The sequence below is a fragment of the Colias croceus genome, chromosome 11, assembly GCF_905220415.1.
Source record: "Colias croceus chromosome 11, ilColCroc2.1".
In the NCBI taxonomy this organism is placed as follows: domain Eukaryota; kingdom Metazoa; phylum Arthropoda; class Insecta; order Lepidoptera; family Pieridae; genus Colias; species Colias croceus.
Genome location: NC_059547.1, coordinates 3,596,016 through 3,610,983, shown reverse-complemented (window position 1 = coordinate 3,610,983; position 14,968 = coordinate 3,596,016). Strand labels below are relative to the sequence as shown.

Here is a 14,968-nt window from a genome sequence, read left to right as displayed (position 1 = left end):
ATCAGACAGATAATAAAATTAAGAGGGAATATTTCCACGAACAAGCCACAACAAGAATTTTCATGTATTAAGAATCGCATTAACTTTATAGTTTGAAAGTTTAAATACCTATTTAAATTATTATTGTAACTTATTTCTACACACCATACTAATTTCAATACATGATGATTTTCATTTATAATCTTGTAACAACCAAAGTTTGTTGTGTAGTCTGTTGACATTGTTGACAAAGTCAGTGTCAGTTGTCAGCATCATCTGTATTCTGTACTGTCAAAAATGTCAAGATTACATTAAACTTTACAACAGGAAATGTAAAAATAACAAAATCATTAAAAATAAAATAAAAATCAAACAACACATGTGGCGTAGTGTGTTTATTGAATTCTTTTGTGTGAAATAAAACATCATGAATCTGTTTAGTGACATTATGCTATTATAATAATGTACTAATACGCAGTGCTATTCAGGAAATGAACTAAAAGTTCTCTGTTTCATTGCGATTCTTAATTTAAGTGTTGTGAATAATGTTTCGGAGTAGAAGTTGGTTTGGGGGTGGATGGGGTCGTCCTAAAAATCCCCATTCCTTGGAGAGATTAAAATATCTTCACAATATTTTATGTAAGAATACAACTGTTTCGGAGAGCAATCGTGGTATTTTAGTGGAGTCCTTGAGGTGCATTGCCGAAATTTTAATATGGGGTGATCAAAATGATAGTTCTGTGTTCGAGTAAGTTTAATTTTTTTTTAAATTGCTTTGAATATTGCTAGTTTTTCATTCCATTTCTTATGTGTAAAGGAAACAATCTTGTTGTATAAGTATGTTAATTATATTTCTGCTCTGTATGATTTGTAATACATTTCACGTAAGTAGGTAATTAAGTAGAGCTTACAAGTACATACCTATATATTCAAGTTTAAGTTGAGGTAACAAAAACTTTAATCATACATATTTTCTTTACAGTTTTTTCCTAGAAAAGAACATGTTGTCATATTTCCTTAAAATAATGAGGCAAAAGTGTGGTGGATCTTCATATGTTTGTGTGCAGTTATTGCAGACTCTCAATATTCTATTTGAGAATATAAGAAATGAAACCTCTCTTTGTAAGTGTTACCATTGTTTATTTTTATTCAAATTTCCTAATGACACCAAGAACAATATGTCCCAACACTAAATATTATTATGAAAAAAAAAAATACCGCTATTTATTTATGTAGGCTATGTTATTATATATACTACAATAATCGTGAAGATTAAAACAACACGTCATTATTCAAAATCCGTTCAGTGGTTTTGGTGGTAGGGCGTGCCAAAGAAATATAGGTGATTTATTGGTCGTTGGTATAGATAATGGATATATTTGTAACTATTATCCACTGAACTGTAGTCCGTTAAACAACCAATATAAATTTATACCTGTATTATTATTGATACTTGTTAATGATAACATAGAACAAAAATCACAATTTACTTTGATAAGGAGATTCCTAGATGAGTCATAGTTGAACTTGGTCTCCAATCCCATAAACATATTATATAGCGGAAGAGTATAAATAACTATTATATGATTTGTTGCGACTGTATAAGGTTTCATGTCATTAAGGGCAATAAATGCAGATTTCCTAACCTTACATGAGATTACCAAGAGGTAATAGAATAATCTTCTTATACAATGTATTTATTTAAATACAATATTGATAAGGTCATTTTATCAACTAGTGATCACACATTGTTTAGGTCTAAGGAAAAGAGCTTAAAATGAATTTTATGTACTTTTGTTACACTTAATTTACTTAGTATATTATTATTTATAAAAAAGCATATATCTAACTTAAGCATACATTATTACAGGTGATTCGTCCCAGACACAGTAGATTTTCTATTGTGTCTGTGGTTCCGAGGCCTGAGTTATTGAATTAGTAAAATCTTTTAGCACAAGAAAATAGAAATTTAAACTTACATGTAAAGGATCAGTGACTTTAATAAATAAAATGCAATTATTTTCAGATTATTTATTAAGCAACAACCATGTAAATTCCATTATTGTACATAAGTTTGATGTTTCTGATGAGGAAGTGATGGCATACTATATATCCTTCTTGAAAACTCTGAGTTTGAAACTAAATAATCATACCATTCACTTTTTCTATAATGAGGTAAGATATATCGGATTACAATTACAAATGTATATAATAAAAACATATTACATAATATAAATGTAAATGTTTCCACAAAATATACATAGAAATGACAAAAACAATTAATGGTCCAGTATCAAGATCAATATTAAACATTAATATAACGTTATTAACATATACAGAAAATTTTGTCTGCCTTATCGCTGTGTATGTTCAGACTAATCTACTTATCACTAACTATTGCTTTATAAAAAGGTTATATCTTTGTGGATAAAGATGCTTGCAACAGTTGCATACATTAAGAAGATAAATCTAAAAAAAGAATAATTGTGGAAGACGTACGTGGGTTCGATTCCTGGCTTGTTAACGAATTTTTTCTATTCTTAAAAATTTTATAATATTTTATATCCCTCTTATTAAGATCTGTTGTAATGCCTTATTACTTTCAGCATACAAAAGATTTTCCGCTATACACAGAAGCAATAAAATTCTTCAATCACCCAGAATCTATGGTTCGTATAGCTGTGCGGACTTTAACATTAAATGTGTATAGGGTACAAGACGCGAGTATGCTTCGTTTTATTAGAGATAGGTAAGTCTTGTATTATCATTTTTCGTTCATAAATTTATGTTTCCCAAATCCTTATTAATGTTTCAGTACAACATACTCATACATTTTTTTTTTGATAAAGATGTTAAAAAAAAATTTGATAGTCTAATAAGCGGAATTTAAAAAGTTATCACCTACAGAAATTAAGATTATTTTAATTTCCTAAGTGATAAATAATAGTCGTGTATTATGACTTCTTGATTACAATATGAATAATAAAACCATTTAAACATGAACTAAGGTTAAATGTTGAACTTTATCAAACATGCTATTATTTTTATTTTGTTGACATTTTCAGTTATAAAAAACTAGCGGTCCGCCCCGGCTTCGCCCGTGGTACATATTAACGTTTTCTCTACATAAGAACCATCCTCGTACTTCAAGGAATATAATAAAAAAAGAATTATCGAAATCGGTTCAGCCGTTCTCGAGTTATGGAATTACAACGAAAAGTGGCATTGATTTTTATATATTAGATAATAATTATAGTTTTTAATTTATTTTAAACACTACTACAACATGCGCAAAATTTAACTTACTTCTGTTTTAATTGCAAGTAATTGTATGATCTCAATTTAATTGATGATTAAGTATAAATTATTTGGTTATTATTTTAGAACTGCAGCGCCATACTTCAGTAATCTAGTGTGGTTTATCGGTAAACACATATTGGAATTAGATGCTTGTGTCAGGAATGATGCTGAGTAAGTTTCACTACTATGGAGTTTATTAATGAGTAACATCTATAATTTATGGCCAACATGTTATTCATAGTGCCTATAAAATTAAGAGAAGATTACTTCTTTTCAGCCATCAATCACAACAGAAACTTGACGACTTAGTTGCAGAACATTTGGACCATCTGCATTACATTAACGATATTCTATGTCTCAATATCCCTGATTTAAATGATGTCCTAACTGAGCATCTGTTACACAAACTTCTCATACCGCTATATATTTATTCTTTAACTTCCGCCTCTATAAAACGTCCGACCACATCGTCCCCATATAATAGAGACCATATACAAAGTATTGAAGTAATTACACGCAATCTTGAAGCCATTCTATCCGGTAGGAGCACAGACGTGCCGCCAAGAATAAAGTATCCCATACAAAAAATGGACTCCGAAGAAGATTCCAAGCCATCGGTATCTTGCGTCGTTTCCTTATTTCTTTTATCGCAAGTGTTCCTAATTATAACGCACGGCCCTATTGTCCATGCTCTGGCCTGGATTATTCTACAATCTGATTTATCTATATTCGAAGACGGGGCGATGAAAATATTAGACTTGTATATCAGTAGTGCGAAGTCCAATGTCAAATTGGAGTTCTCGAAGCCCCAATTGAGTTTAGAAAAGGCTTTGGAATGTACTACGTGTCATGATAGGGATTATACAACGCCAGAATATAGTGGCGCTAAAGCGTTCGGCTATGACACAGATCATTCCAGCTGTGACCTTGATCCTGAGCTAGTATCCAACTCTCTTCCGTCCACATCGCATATAAGCGAAACTTCAAGCATTGCTCACGATTCTACAGAGGATCTGGTCACGCAAATACATTCCCTAAAATCGCCTACTGGTAAGGAAAATATGCCCGATTCACCTTTACCAGATTCTGGTATCGATTCGAGCTCTTCTAAAACTGTATCTGAATTTAATAATATAACGGACGAGGAAAAACAACAATTACTGGGTTCAATGCCAAGTACGTCAACTGAAAAAGCCATGACATTAGAGGGGGTTATTGAAAAGGAGAGTACAAATGTAGAGAAAAAGCCATTTTTGAAGACTGTTTTAGATTCCTTGGATTGCAGTGAGGACGATTACAAAGCATTATTTGCATTGTGTCTATTGTATGCTCTGATTAACAATAAAGGTAAGGCTCTACTGAAAAATCATAACTGATATTTTTGCAAATTGTGCCAAGTATTACATAAGGTAAGGTGTTTTAAATAATCACAAATTTTTTTAAAATTTTCACGCATTCTTGGTAAACCAGTCGGTAAGAACTATAACGTACAATAAGTGCTTTTTTGTTCCTTCTTCCTTTTATCTATTTAGGTTATTTTCAAATATAAATTAATTTTCAGGAGTGAGCAGTGAGCTCTTGGACACATTACTACGATCTGAACTAGACGATAGTGGTAAAGTGATAGTGGCCAATGAAAGTAGTCAAGAAGAAAGTAGTAGTACACAAGAAGGCACGCCTCAGCCGATAAAATCTAAAGACAGATTCAATGCTTTGTTAATATCCAAATTGATGTCTATTGCGCATCTTAGCTGCAAACCTGGTAAGATTACATTTGGAAATTTACGTTACCAGTTCTTATTCCATACCTATACTTAATACTAATATTATAAATGCGAAAGTAACTCTGTCTGTCTGTCTGTTACTCAATCACGCCTAAACTACTGAATCAATTTTCATGAAATTTGGTATGGAGATATTTTGATACCCGAGAAAGGACATAGGCTACTTTTTATCCCGGGAAAATGACGCCATCCCGGAAATCCCACGAGAACGGAAACTATGCGGATTTTTCTTTGTTTGCGCGGGCGAAGCCGCGGGCGGAAACCTAGTACTTAATATATCTTTGAATCGTTTTGTAAATTTGGTTGTAAAAACTAATTGGTTGTCGCATATATTGTAAATACACCTTGAAGTTATACTAATATCGATTCTATTGTTCGTTTTTATATAGGTATCTTATTTTTTTAATGATCAAAGTCTTTTCCCTTACTTGCTTGCTAAAGATATCCATGAAAGGGGTCGGGTATATAGCCACTTTAGAAATAAAACCACATATTCATATTTTTCAAAATCGTTTTTTTTACACTTCACTATACGAATTTCTCCCCAGCATCAAAAGTACGTCTAGTGACATGCGAGTTAACGGTCCGTTTGCTCAAGATATCCATGGAGGGGTCGGGGGGTATAGCGAGCGCACGGCACCTAGCGGCCGCGGACAATCTCAGAGCAAGAGCCGCTGCATTAGCTAGGAACTTTTATAAGTGTGACGATATATTCTTGGACATGTTTGAGGATGAGTAAGTTTTTAATTACCTTTTTATATAATTATTTGGTTTATGCACTAATTACAAAATGTAGTTCGATAAAAATGTAAATATTAAAATAAAGATAAAAAACATTGTGATTGTCTGTAAGTTTTTTTTTATATTTCTTGAATTTCCTTTTAAATTTAAGAAAGGCCTTTCCTTTCCCTTTAAATTTGTGAAGTAATCATTTCTAAAACCTACTTGGCAAAGTTAACAGAAAAGCGTTAGAATGTCGCCTAACGGTTTATGTACAGGATATTATTTTAAGCAATATTTCCTTTAATTCTGAAAATTTTTTAAGGTACTGTGAAATGAGTAAACGTCCGTTAAATGTGGAGTGGCTTTGTATGGATGCGGCAATATTGCTCCCTCCGACTAAAACGCCTATGTCTGGAATTGCCTTCGAAAAAAGACTACCAAGTGGCGAGGTAAACCAAATACCCTTGTTATTGGAAAACCTTAATAATTACAGCTATTATTTTACTTTTTAAAAGTTATTAATTATTCTGCTTTTTCTCAATTTACCTATTAATAAAATAATTTAGCTATTATTCTTAAGAAGATTGTTTTTTTTTAGATGGAACGAGCTCGTCGTGCTATCCGGACGTTCTTCCTTATCCGAGATTTGTATCTAAAATTGTCCGGAAAACAAGAAACTCAATTGCCTTTGGCTAATCATGCGCCGTTCGTGCAAGTTGGCAAAACTTTAGATCTCAGTGAGTACCTATTAAATATTACTTCATACTATATACAGGAATATGTTTGTTATTTTAATGTAAGAAGTTCTCTGTAGCAATAATAATTATACTTAATAAAAATGTATGCATTTAAATTTAGAAAACAATGATGGTTCATAGGTTTTTAGGTCTGATTGCGTCAGGTCTGATTTAATAATAATTAATGAATTCTATTGAATTCTAATAATTTTGTACTTAAAATTAAATTGGGAACATGGCATTGAAATATATATATAAATTATAAAGTTTAAAAAATATATCTTTCTAATTAGATTTGTCGTCAATAAATGCAAAATAGTAAACGAGAATACTTTTACTAAATTTGCTCTTACAAATTGCATAATTTCCTGCATATTTGGAATATATTATTTGATGATTACAAAAGATTAATGAAATATTTAATACCACCAAAATATAAGGTCTTAACTTATTTATTACATGTCTTAGGGCCGATTTTTCAATCCCGAGATAAACAGTCTAATAACTACCCATCGAATAGATTTATTCAATTGTATATCTAACTCATAACGGCTCGCCTATTTTTCAATTGTGATTTATTTAATGAATAACTATCTGACCAAATATTTCCATATTGGCAGCTCTGATCTCGGAGTGGCGAAACAAACATATTAAATTAGTCAGGTTAGAGCGGGATAGAGTCAACTCTTGCAATTTGTCAACAACCGTCATTATGACTCACGTCAGGAGTGCATTTTAAGTTTATCTTGTGTTCTATGATTGTTGATTATTGTTTTGATTCGAGTAAAGAGTTTTGATTAAATTTGTGTTTAAATTTATATATTTTACGATGGAAACGACATAAAGGCAGCGTTCGGCAAATTTTCAATGGCATGGTCATCAATACTACTAAAAACATCAATTTCAATATGATTTTAGTTGATAATTATTATATAGAAAGAGGCTTAATTGTTAATAATTCTATGCTCTATGTTATTACATACGAAAATATCCCAAATTTGACGCGTCAGTTGTCAAATCAAACGCCTATTCGTCGAATAGCGCGCTATCTGGCCGTTGGAGCGGCAAATAGATTTATTCATCAAATAACGTAGTTATTCGATAGATAAGTCCTATTCGTCTATTGAAAAATTGAATATTTTGTTAACTGAAGAATAAAGTCTATCTAGCTCTTTATCTGAGCATTGAAAAATCGGCCCTTAGTACTGAAATCGGCAACAACATCAATATTTTACGTATTAATTTACTTTATCGCGAAAACATCTAAATTGATGTAATAATCTTTCAGATGACTCCGACCTAATATCATGTGACATAATACAAAAAGACGGCACATGGCACCATAGATTCCTTGCCGTGGACAATATTCAGATAATACTAGTGGAGCCAGATAAACAGAAGTTAGGCTGGGGAGTTGCGAAATTAGTGGGCAGTTTGCAGGATTTAGAGGTTAGTGTTAATTAGAAAAGTAAGTTTTAGAAAGTTATATTATGTATGCATGTCTTTTCTCGAAAATTAGTAATGGTATGGTAAGTAAAACAGAACAAATGGAAAAAAGCCGGAAACTTCTGTCAAAAATCCAATTTTTGAACTGCACTGTAATAATAATTAAACCACAAATAAATATTTTTTCATACTTACGTCTCCAGTCTAGTTTGTTCTGTGACTTGCAAATATTTCACTATAATGGGTTAATATAAAATAAAGGGTTGTTTACTTATTCATTAAAGGATATGTATTTAAGTCTAAAACTGAATAATTACCTACATAATTATTTTACTAATTCAGATTACAGGCGACAAGGATGACCCAAGATGTCTACACCTAACCATCCATAAACCACGTGTAGGAGCGACTGGAGTATCTCCTCGTACTGTTTTATTACGGGCCAAGTTTAAGTTCGATGATCATATACGGAGTATGGCGGCTAAACAGAGGCTTACTAAGGTAGGATTAAAATGAGTGTGACTTGATTGGCTTGGAAAGTTTTTTCTAATGGGCAAAAAAATTGGTAAAATATACAATTTTTAAGGTCTAATGTCCCATTTCCACCTTACCCTTATATGGCATGCAATACATCAGCACAAATACGTTTTTGTCTCACGTTGATTGTTGAAATGTTAAGTAAGCATACTACTATACAGTATTTGTTTACCATTTATGTTGCGATTACTCAAAATTTTTAGGAATTAGTTACACAGAGGTATGATAAAAGGAACTCTTTAAATAAAATGACAAATAACAAAATAACATTTAAATTTATTCCCAGGGCCGTACAAAATCCCGTCAAAAGAAGATGCAACAGATCGGTCGGCTTCTAGAAGTTTCTGGAATATCAGCGCCCACTATGGCGCCGCGACATCGGCCGTTATTCGCTAGACCCTCTTTGACCACTGTTCGGAGACATTCGGGTAAACTGATTACATATTATTAGAATATTATTCAAATATAGACCACTAGCTGCTCCGCGCGGTTTCACCCCCGTGGTTCCACTTCTGTTGGTCGTAGCGTGATGATTTAAAGCCTATAACCTTCCTCGATATTTGGGCTATCTAACACCGAAAGAATTTTTGAAATCGGTCCAGTAGTTCCCGAGATTAGCGCGTTCAAACAAACAAACAAATAAATAAACAAAAAAACAAACTCTTCAGCTTTATAATATTAGTTATATAGACCATATATTATACCCGAGGTGTCAAGCTCTAGGTTACCTCTAGGTTATATTTGCATATAGCGACGATAATTCAAAAACATGAGGCTTGGTCACATAAAAAATCCTTCCATCCTGAAAAACTTCTTGTTTATTAAAGCAGTAAAATATTAAGAATAATAATTAATTCCCATTTCCCCTTATTTTTTGGATGCATGCCAAATTAATCAATGAAATTTGAAAAAAGGTTGTAAGATAAATATAAGTAGTGCCGTAATGCAGTAATATAAATAACTAGCTTTCCACCCGCAGCATCGCCCGCGCAGTCAAAGAAAAACCCGCATAGTTCCCGTTCCCGTGGGACTTCCGGGATAAAACCTATCCTATTTCCCGGGGTAAAAAGTAGCCTATGTCCTTTCTCGGGTATCAAAATATCTCTATACCAAATTTCATGCAAATTGGTTCAGTAGTTAAGGCGTGATTGAGTAACAGACAGACAGAGTTACATTCGCATTTATATTAGTACTAGCTTTCCGCCCGCGGCTTCGCCCGCGTTTTCAAAGAAAAACCCGCATAGTTCTAGTTCCCGAGGGATTTCCGGGATAAAACCTATCCTATCTCTCAAGTTGGATCGAACTGCACATGGTGTGCAAATTTTATTATAATCGCTTAAGTGGTTTAGGAGTCCATTGAAGACAAACATTGTGACACGAGATTTATATATATTAGATGGATAATATAATTTTGCAGGTATAGAAGGCGATGATGCAGAAAGAAGATTGCGTCGTCCAAGTGGGCACGTCCTTAAAGATGGTATTGTGGTCTATCGAGAACGGACTACCACCAGCAGAGAGAGGTATCTTAAATATTTAAGAAATAGACAAATATACTTAAACTAAAAAATAACAAGCTGAAAAGTTAAAAGTGACGTATGTATTTCAGGATTTCACAAAATCAAACTCTTACGGGGTTAAAATGGTTGGCATAGTTTGTATAGTTTTTGTTCATTTGAAATTTCGCATTTATATTGTGATCTCATTTAAATATTAGTTCTAGAACGAAGTCACGAAATCAGCTAGTATAAAGGAAATAAAAGCTTTTTATTGGAAAACGCTATTTATTGATTGATGTATATATGTGGTCGTCCTTTTTAACCGACTTCAAAAAAAAAGAGGAGGTTATCAATTCGGCTGGTATGTTTTTTTTTTTAATATATGTAAGTACACCGATTACTCCGAGGTTTCTGAACCGATTTAGGTGATTTGCGGGATTTACATGTGTTCGATGCGGGATGGTGTCGAATTGGTCCCATAAAAATTTTATTCGGATAGGCCCAGTAGTTTTTATTTTATGAGCATTTTTGTCTAGATTTGTAAATGTTGCAAGTGCAAGTTTGAAGTCGGTTGTTTTAACGCAGTTATCACTTGTTGTGTGTGTGTCGTTTCGAACGTTTTGTAGGGAGTTGCGCTACTGTTTGTATTCTACTGTGTTAAATATATTAAACGGACTTCGAATATTACAGTAGTGTGTCACGAGGTAGCAGTGGGCGTGGCGGGTCTAGAGAAGGTTCGCCAAGAGCAAGGGATGAAGAGATACCGCTAGAGAATATACAGCGGGCGGCTGTTGTTGTGCCACAGGTTGGGGTTCATATTATTTGTTTTTGAAAATAAAGTAATACTTAACGAACGTTAGATGGAACTTCACATATAATAGTTCAGGATACATCGCCCATTTTTGCAAGTGACTACTATCAAGCTAATTTTCCGTTTGTAGCTTTATTTTGATGAGACGCCCAATAATTTCGTGTACAAAAGTCTCGATTGTGGTAGCTAACAGAGATAACAAGGATAAAAATTTTTGATTTGATGGTTCTCAAATATTTATTACTAACTGAATGAATTTTTTTTGTTCAATCTCAAGATAATTACCTAAATTATTCGAAAAAATATTTGTCCTACAAAATCTATGGTTTGTTCAAAGAGTCCCCCTTTCCAAAGTGTATCGATAACGAGGTCATCATAAATGATTACTAACAAGCTGATTTTTTTGTTTTCACTTATTTAATGTTTATATAATTCAACAGACATATTGTCCTACAAATTGCGTACTAAATATTTGAGAACCATCAAATCAAAAAAATTTATCCTTGTTATCTCTGTTAGCTACCACAATCGAGAGTTTCGTACACGAAATTATTCGGTGTCTCATCAAAATAAAGCTACAAACAGAAAATCAGCTTGATAATAGTCACTTGCAAAAATGGGCGATGTATCCTGAACTAAAAAGTATGTTAATAATTACAGAACTCACTCTATGATATTTTATATTTATCAATATTTATACAAATTTATTATATTATATTTTCGCGGTTAAAAATATTTTTTTTCGTAAGTTTTAAATGTTTTCATGAAAAGTAATAATACTAAATAAAAAGTATGTCGTTTAATTGTTAATTTTAAATATTGGTTGTGTGTTTTTATTGAACCAATAAACAGTTTTTATTTCGTTCAATCTAAAATGTGTTTATATATTAAATCCTCTTTTCAAATATTTCAGAATATCCCAAGCACATCGCAAACCCCTCGAGTGTCGCGAACCTCATCAGAAGAAACTTCCTTCATATCGGGTGAGCCAAGACCCAAAAGAAAAGGCATTATAGAGACCATTTGATATTAGCTACACACTAGAAAATAAATGAATATGGAAAATCTATGAAAAAATATGGAAGAGATATCGCCCTTTTCAGTATTTTTGGGAAAGTCAAAAATGTTAAAATCCATAAAGATTTAGTGGAAATTCAAGTTCGGTCGAAAAAAAAATGCGTGGCGTTAATATAGATTAATTACGTTAATAAATTTAAAGTTAGATATTAATAATTGTACTGGCTGTTATGTGTAACATATTTGAAATATCATCTGAAAATTGTTAAAACAGTCTATACAATTAATAGTTAATATAACTAAGGGCCGATTTTTCAATGCTTGGATAAAACTTATCCGTCCAATAAAATATTACACGATAATATTAAAATGTCACGTAAACTGTCAAATACGGGCAATTAGAATACGTTTTTAAAATGGTAGTTTTATACATTATTCGATGAATAAGTTTTATCCAAGCATTGAAAAATCAGCCCTAAATTAAAAGTAAAATAATCTTTTCAAAGGATTGCATAAAACCGTTTCTATGTATTTTGACGTCATAGAAAATTACTCGCTTGTTTTTAAAACGAATGAAGCCTGATTTGAAAATATAGTAAATGTAGTTACAGCCTAATAACTGTTTCGTATGGTATAGACTTATGTATATTTTTAAAACATGATGTAATTGTAATAGTTCACATATAATAATAAAATCTTCACATACTTTCCTCACTTTATCACGTTCACCTCAGTGTCTTCCTCCATTCAAATTAAGTAGTAAATTAATAATAAAAAAATTGTTCATTGATATGCCATCTCGCTCGCTCTTGAACGTTTATACTCGTGCTATCCCACTCGCACTTATGGGTACTTTGACAATTCTGATTTTACTAGTAATTATTTTCATAAGTTACAATATTATTTCATAGTTTGTTATAACGAACTCATAATATCATATTCGCAGCTATAGAATTTTATTTTGTTGGAAAAAGGTATACTCTCTCTGTCTTTATAAATATAGTTTTAATGCATCCATATCAAGAAAAGCTAATGTTAATATCAAAATGTTGCCAGAATCTTATATTATATTTTAATTTCTGCTATGATTGATGAAGACAATCATTTTAATTGCCTATAATTTCATCTTAAAAGATGTATTTGTGAAGACGGGTTTAAGACAAGATTATTTTATGTGATTCGGAGTAAAACGTCGAAGGAAAACCGTCTCCGTTATATCTTTATTCAAGAAAATATTCAATACTCTTGTGGAAATGATATCAATTCATGGAATAAAATCACATAGTCATGTGATATAAGTTAAATAGAATTTAAACAATATGATTGCTTCCAAATTATGTTATTTCATAAGTTCGTCGGCTGAGCTGGCCTTTAGGTTGTGGTGCTACAAATTTAGGATTATTTTCATTTATATTATAATTATTTTACTTTAATAAATGGGTATTTATAAAATAATTTTCAACTAACTATTTGTATCAGTATTTGATGTCAATGGGCAATGTATATATATATTGATTTTTTAGCTTTGTGATTTGAAGTTTATTGTAAGTTCCTGGGTTTCGTGATTAGTTACCGTTTTATTTTTGGAAATTATTTTGGGGCCTAAAATTAGTTCTTCTCCTCTTTTTGTGTTCTTTATTATTTCAATAAGTATAAGTTTGTTTCTTTCTCTCTTATCTTTTTTATGTTCTTTTTATTTTTTACTGAGAATTTCTTAAACTTAACAATTTTCTTTGAATTTTTTTGTTTGAGAATTCGTTGATACGTAAATTAAAAATGTGAAGCAAAAATTTACATTATTGTTGATCATAAAGTATTATAAGGGCTTTTCAAATAGTAGGTTTATTATAAATCAAGATTTCAGGTATGTTTTATTGTGAGTACTTACATAATCCGTAATGGAAAACTGTGTTTTATTGATAATATCATTTGCGATTGCGAACAATAAAAGAAAAGTTCAAATCCATCAATATTTTGATTTTTTGCAGAGATTTATTATCCTCCATTAAATATATATTTTTTCTAGTTCATTTTTAAAGTTAACAAAACGCCGTTTTGTCCCATTACAATACAAAGGTTGTTTTTAGTTTTGGTTTTATATTTTTATATTATTGCAAAAGAATACACACTGATCTCATTTGATATATTCTGAAATTTCGCACTCAGGTATGCTTTCAAAAAAGTCCATACATTTATTGTATTCTTTAAGTCCGTGATATTAAAATATAAAATGTCTACAAACGTACCTTGTCACTTGATCATTAGTAGGTATTAGAAAAAATTTCATATACTTCTCCGTAGTTAAGAAATTTCTTGGTCCATTAATATAGTTATTAGATTATATTCAAGTTGTATGTAAAGTTTTCATCACTGGTGTATTTTTATAGAAATAATTTAACTTGAATGTGTCAAAATGTAACGATTTTGGATGTATTTCGTATGGTATTGTCATGTTGTGATTTTTTTTTAAGTTTTGCAATAATGTAAATATGTAATAGATATGTACTTGGTATTAGATGGAAAATATATGACATGTTATGATAGACTGTTGTTTTATTAGAAATTTAAACCCAACACAATAAATATTATCAGAACACACTAATTTTAATTACCTAGATGAAGTTACGTACAAAAAATAATAATCTGTAAGAGGCAAAAAGTTCATCCAAGCATCTATAACCTATGACCTATTATACTAGTAGACGCGGCATACGCCAACATCATTGCACTAAAAACAGCGTAATTAATACATACCTACTTACTAACGCATTATCACCAATACAGTTGTTCTCTCTTTCACTCTCACGCACGAGACATAATACATGTCTCACTCATGTACTTTGTAATAACAACTGCCGATTATAATATAAAAAGAACGTCCAGCCACGACGCTGAATGGTGCGTGACTAAGTGAAACTCGGGCACTTAGCTGAGTTTTTTCTTGCCAAAATAGAGAGCGGGTAACGTATCTAGCTTTTTTATATATCATAGTCTATAACATAATTTTTTTCGTATGAAAAATTGTTTATAGACTTATGAAGTGGCCTCGATGATGTAGGGTAAAAAAAATAAAACATATTACTTTTTCGTCTAATTTATTGATTAATCATCTGCTCTATACACATGATATGCACC

General features: G+C 31.6%; 1 protein-coding gene across 3 annotated transcripts; it reads left to right on the top strand.

Moving 5' to 3' along the window:
• The first annotated feature begins 294 nt into the window (after positions 1–294).
• On the top strand, positions 295–12,130 carry LOC123695523 (protein CLEC16A homolog). Of its 3 annotated transcripts, none has more exons than XM_045641398.1 (17): positions 295–727; positions 962–1,101; positions 2,006–2,154; positions 2,586–2,728; positions 3,364–3,450; positions 3,557–4,626; positions 4,750–4,752; positions 4,841–5,041; positions 5,612–5,798; positions 6,109–6,235; positions 6,385–6,523; positions 7,812–7,972; positions 8,312–8,470; positions 8,793–8,934; positions 9,924–10,029; positions 10,696–10,810; positions 11,730–12,130. In XM_045641398.1, the coding sequence occupies exons 1-17, from the start codon at positions 525–527 to the stop codon at positions 11,841–11,843; spliced, it is 3,246 nt and encodes a 1,081-aa protein (XP_045497354.1). In that variant the 5' UTR covers positions 295–524; the 3' UTR covers positions 11,844–12,130. The 3 variants fall into 3 exon arrangements, with proteins under 3 accessions (XP_045497354.1, XP_045497352.1, XP_045497353.1); XM_045641396.1 differs by having other exon boundaries at positions 3,542–4,626; XM_045641397.1 differs by lacking the exon at positions 4,750–4,752 and having other exon boundaries at positions 3,542–4,626.
• Positions 12,131–14,968: the final 2,838 nt, after the last annotated feature.

Bases quoted from the DNA above. Each gene is read 5' to 3' on its own strand.
- LOC123695523 (XM_045641396.1), top strand. From the start codon at position 525: ATGTTTCGGAGTAGAAGTTGGTTTGGGGGTGGATGGGGTCGTCCTAAA. The intron at 6,524-7,811 runs GTGAGTACCTAT...ATAATCTTTCAG, and splicing joins TGGCAAAACTTTAGATCTCA to ATGACTCCGACCTAATATCA. The intron at 7,973-8,311 runs GTTAGTGTTAAT...TTACTAATTCAG, and splicing joins GCAGTTTGCAGGATTTAGAG to ATTACAGGCGACAAGGATGA.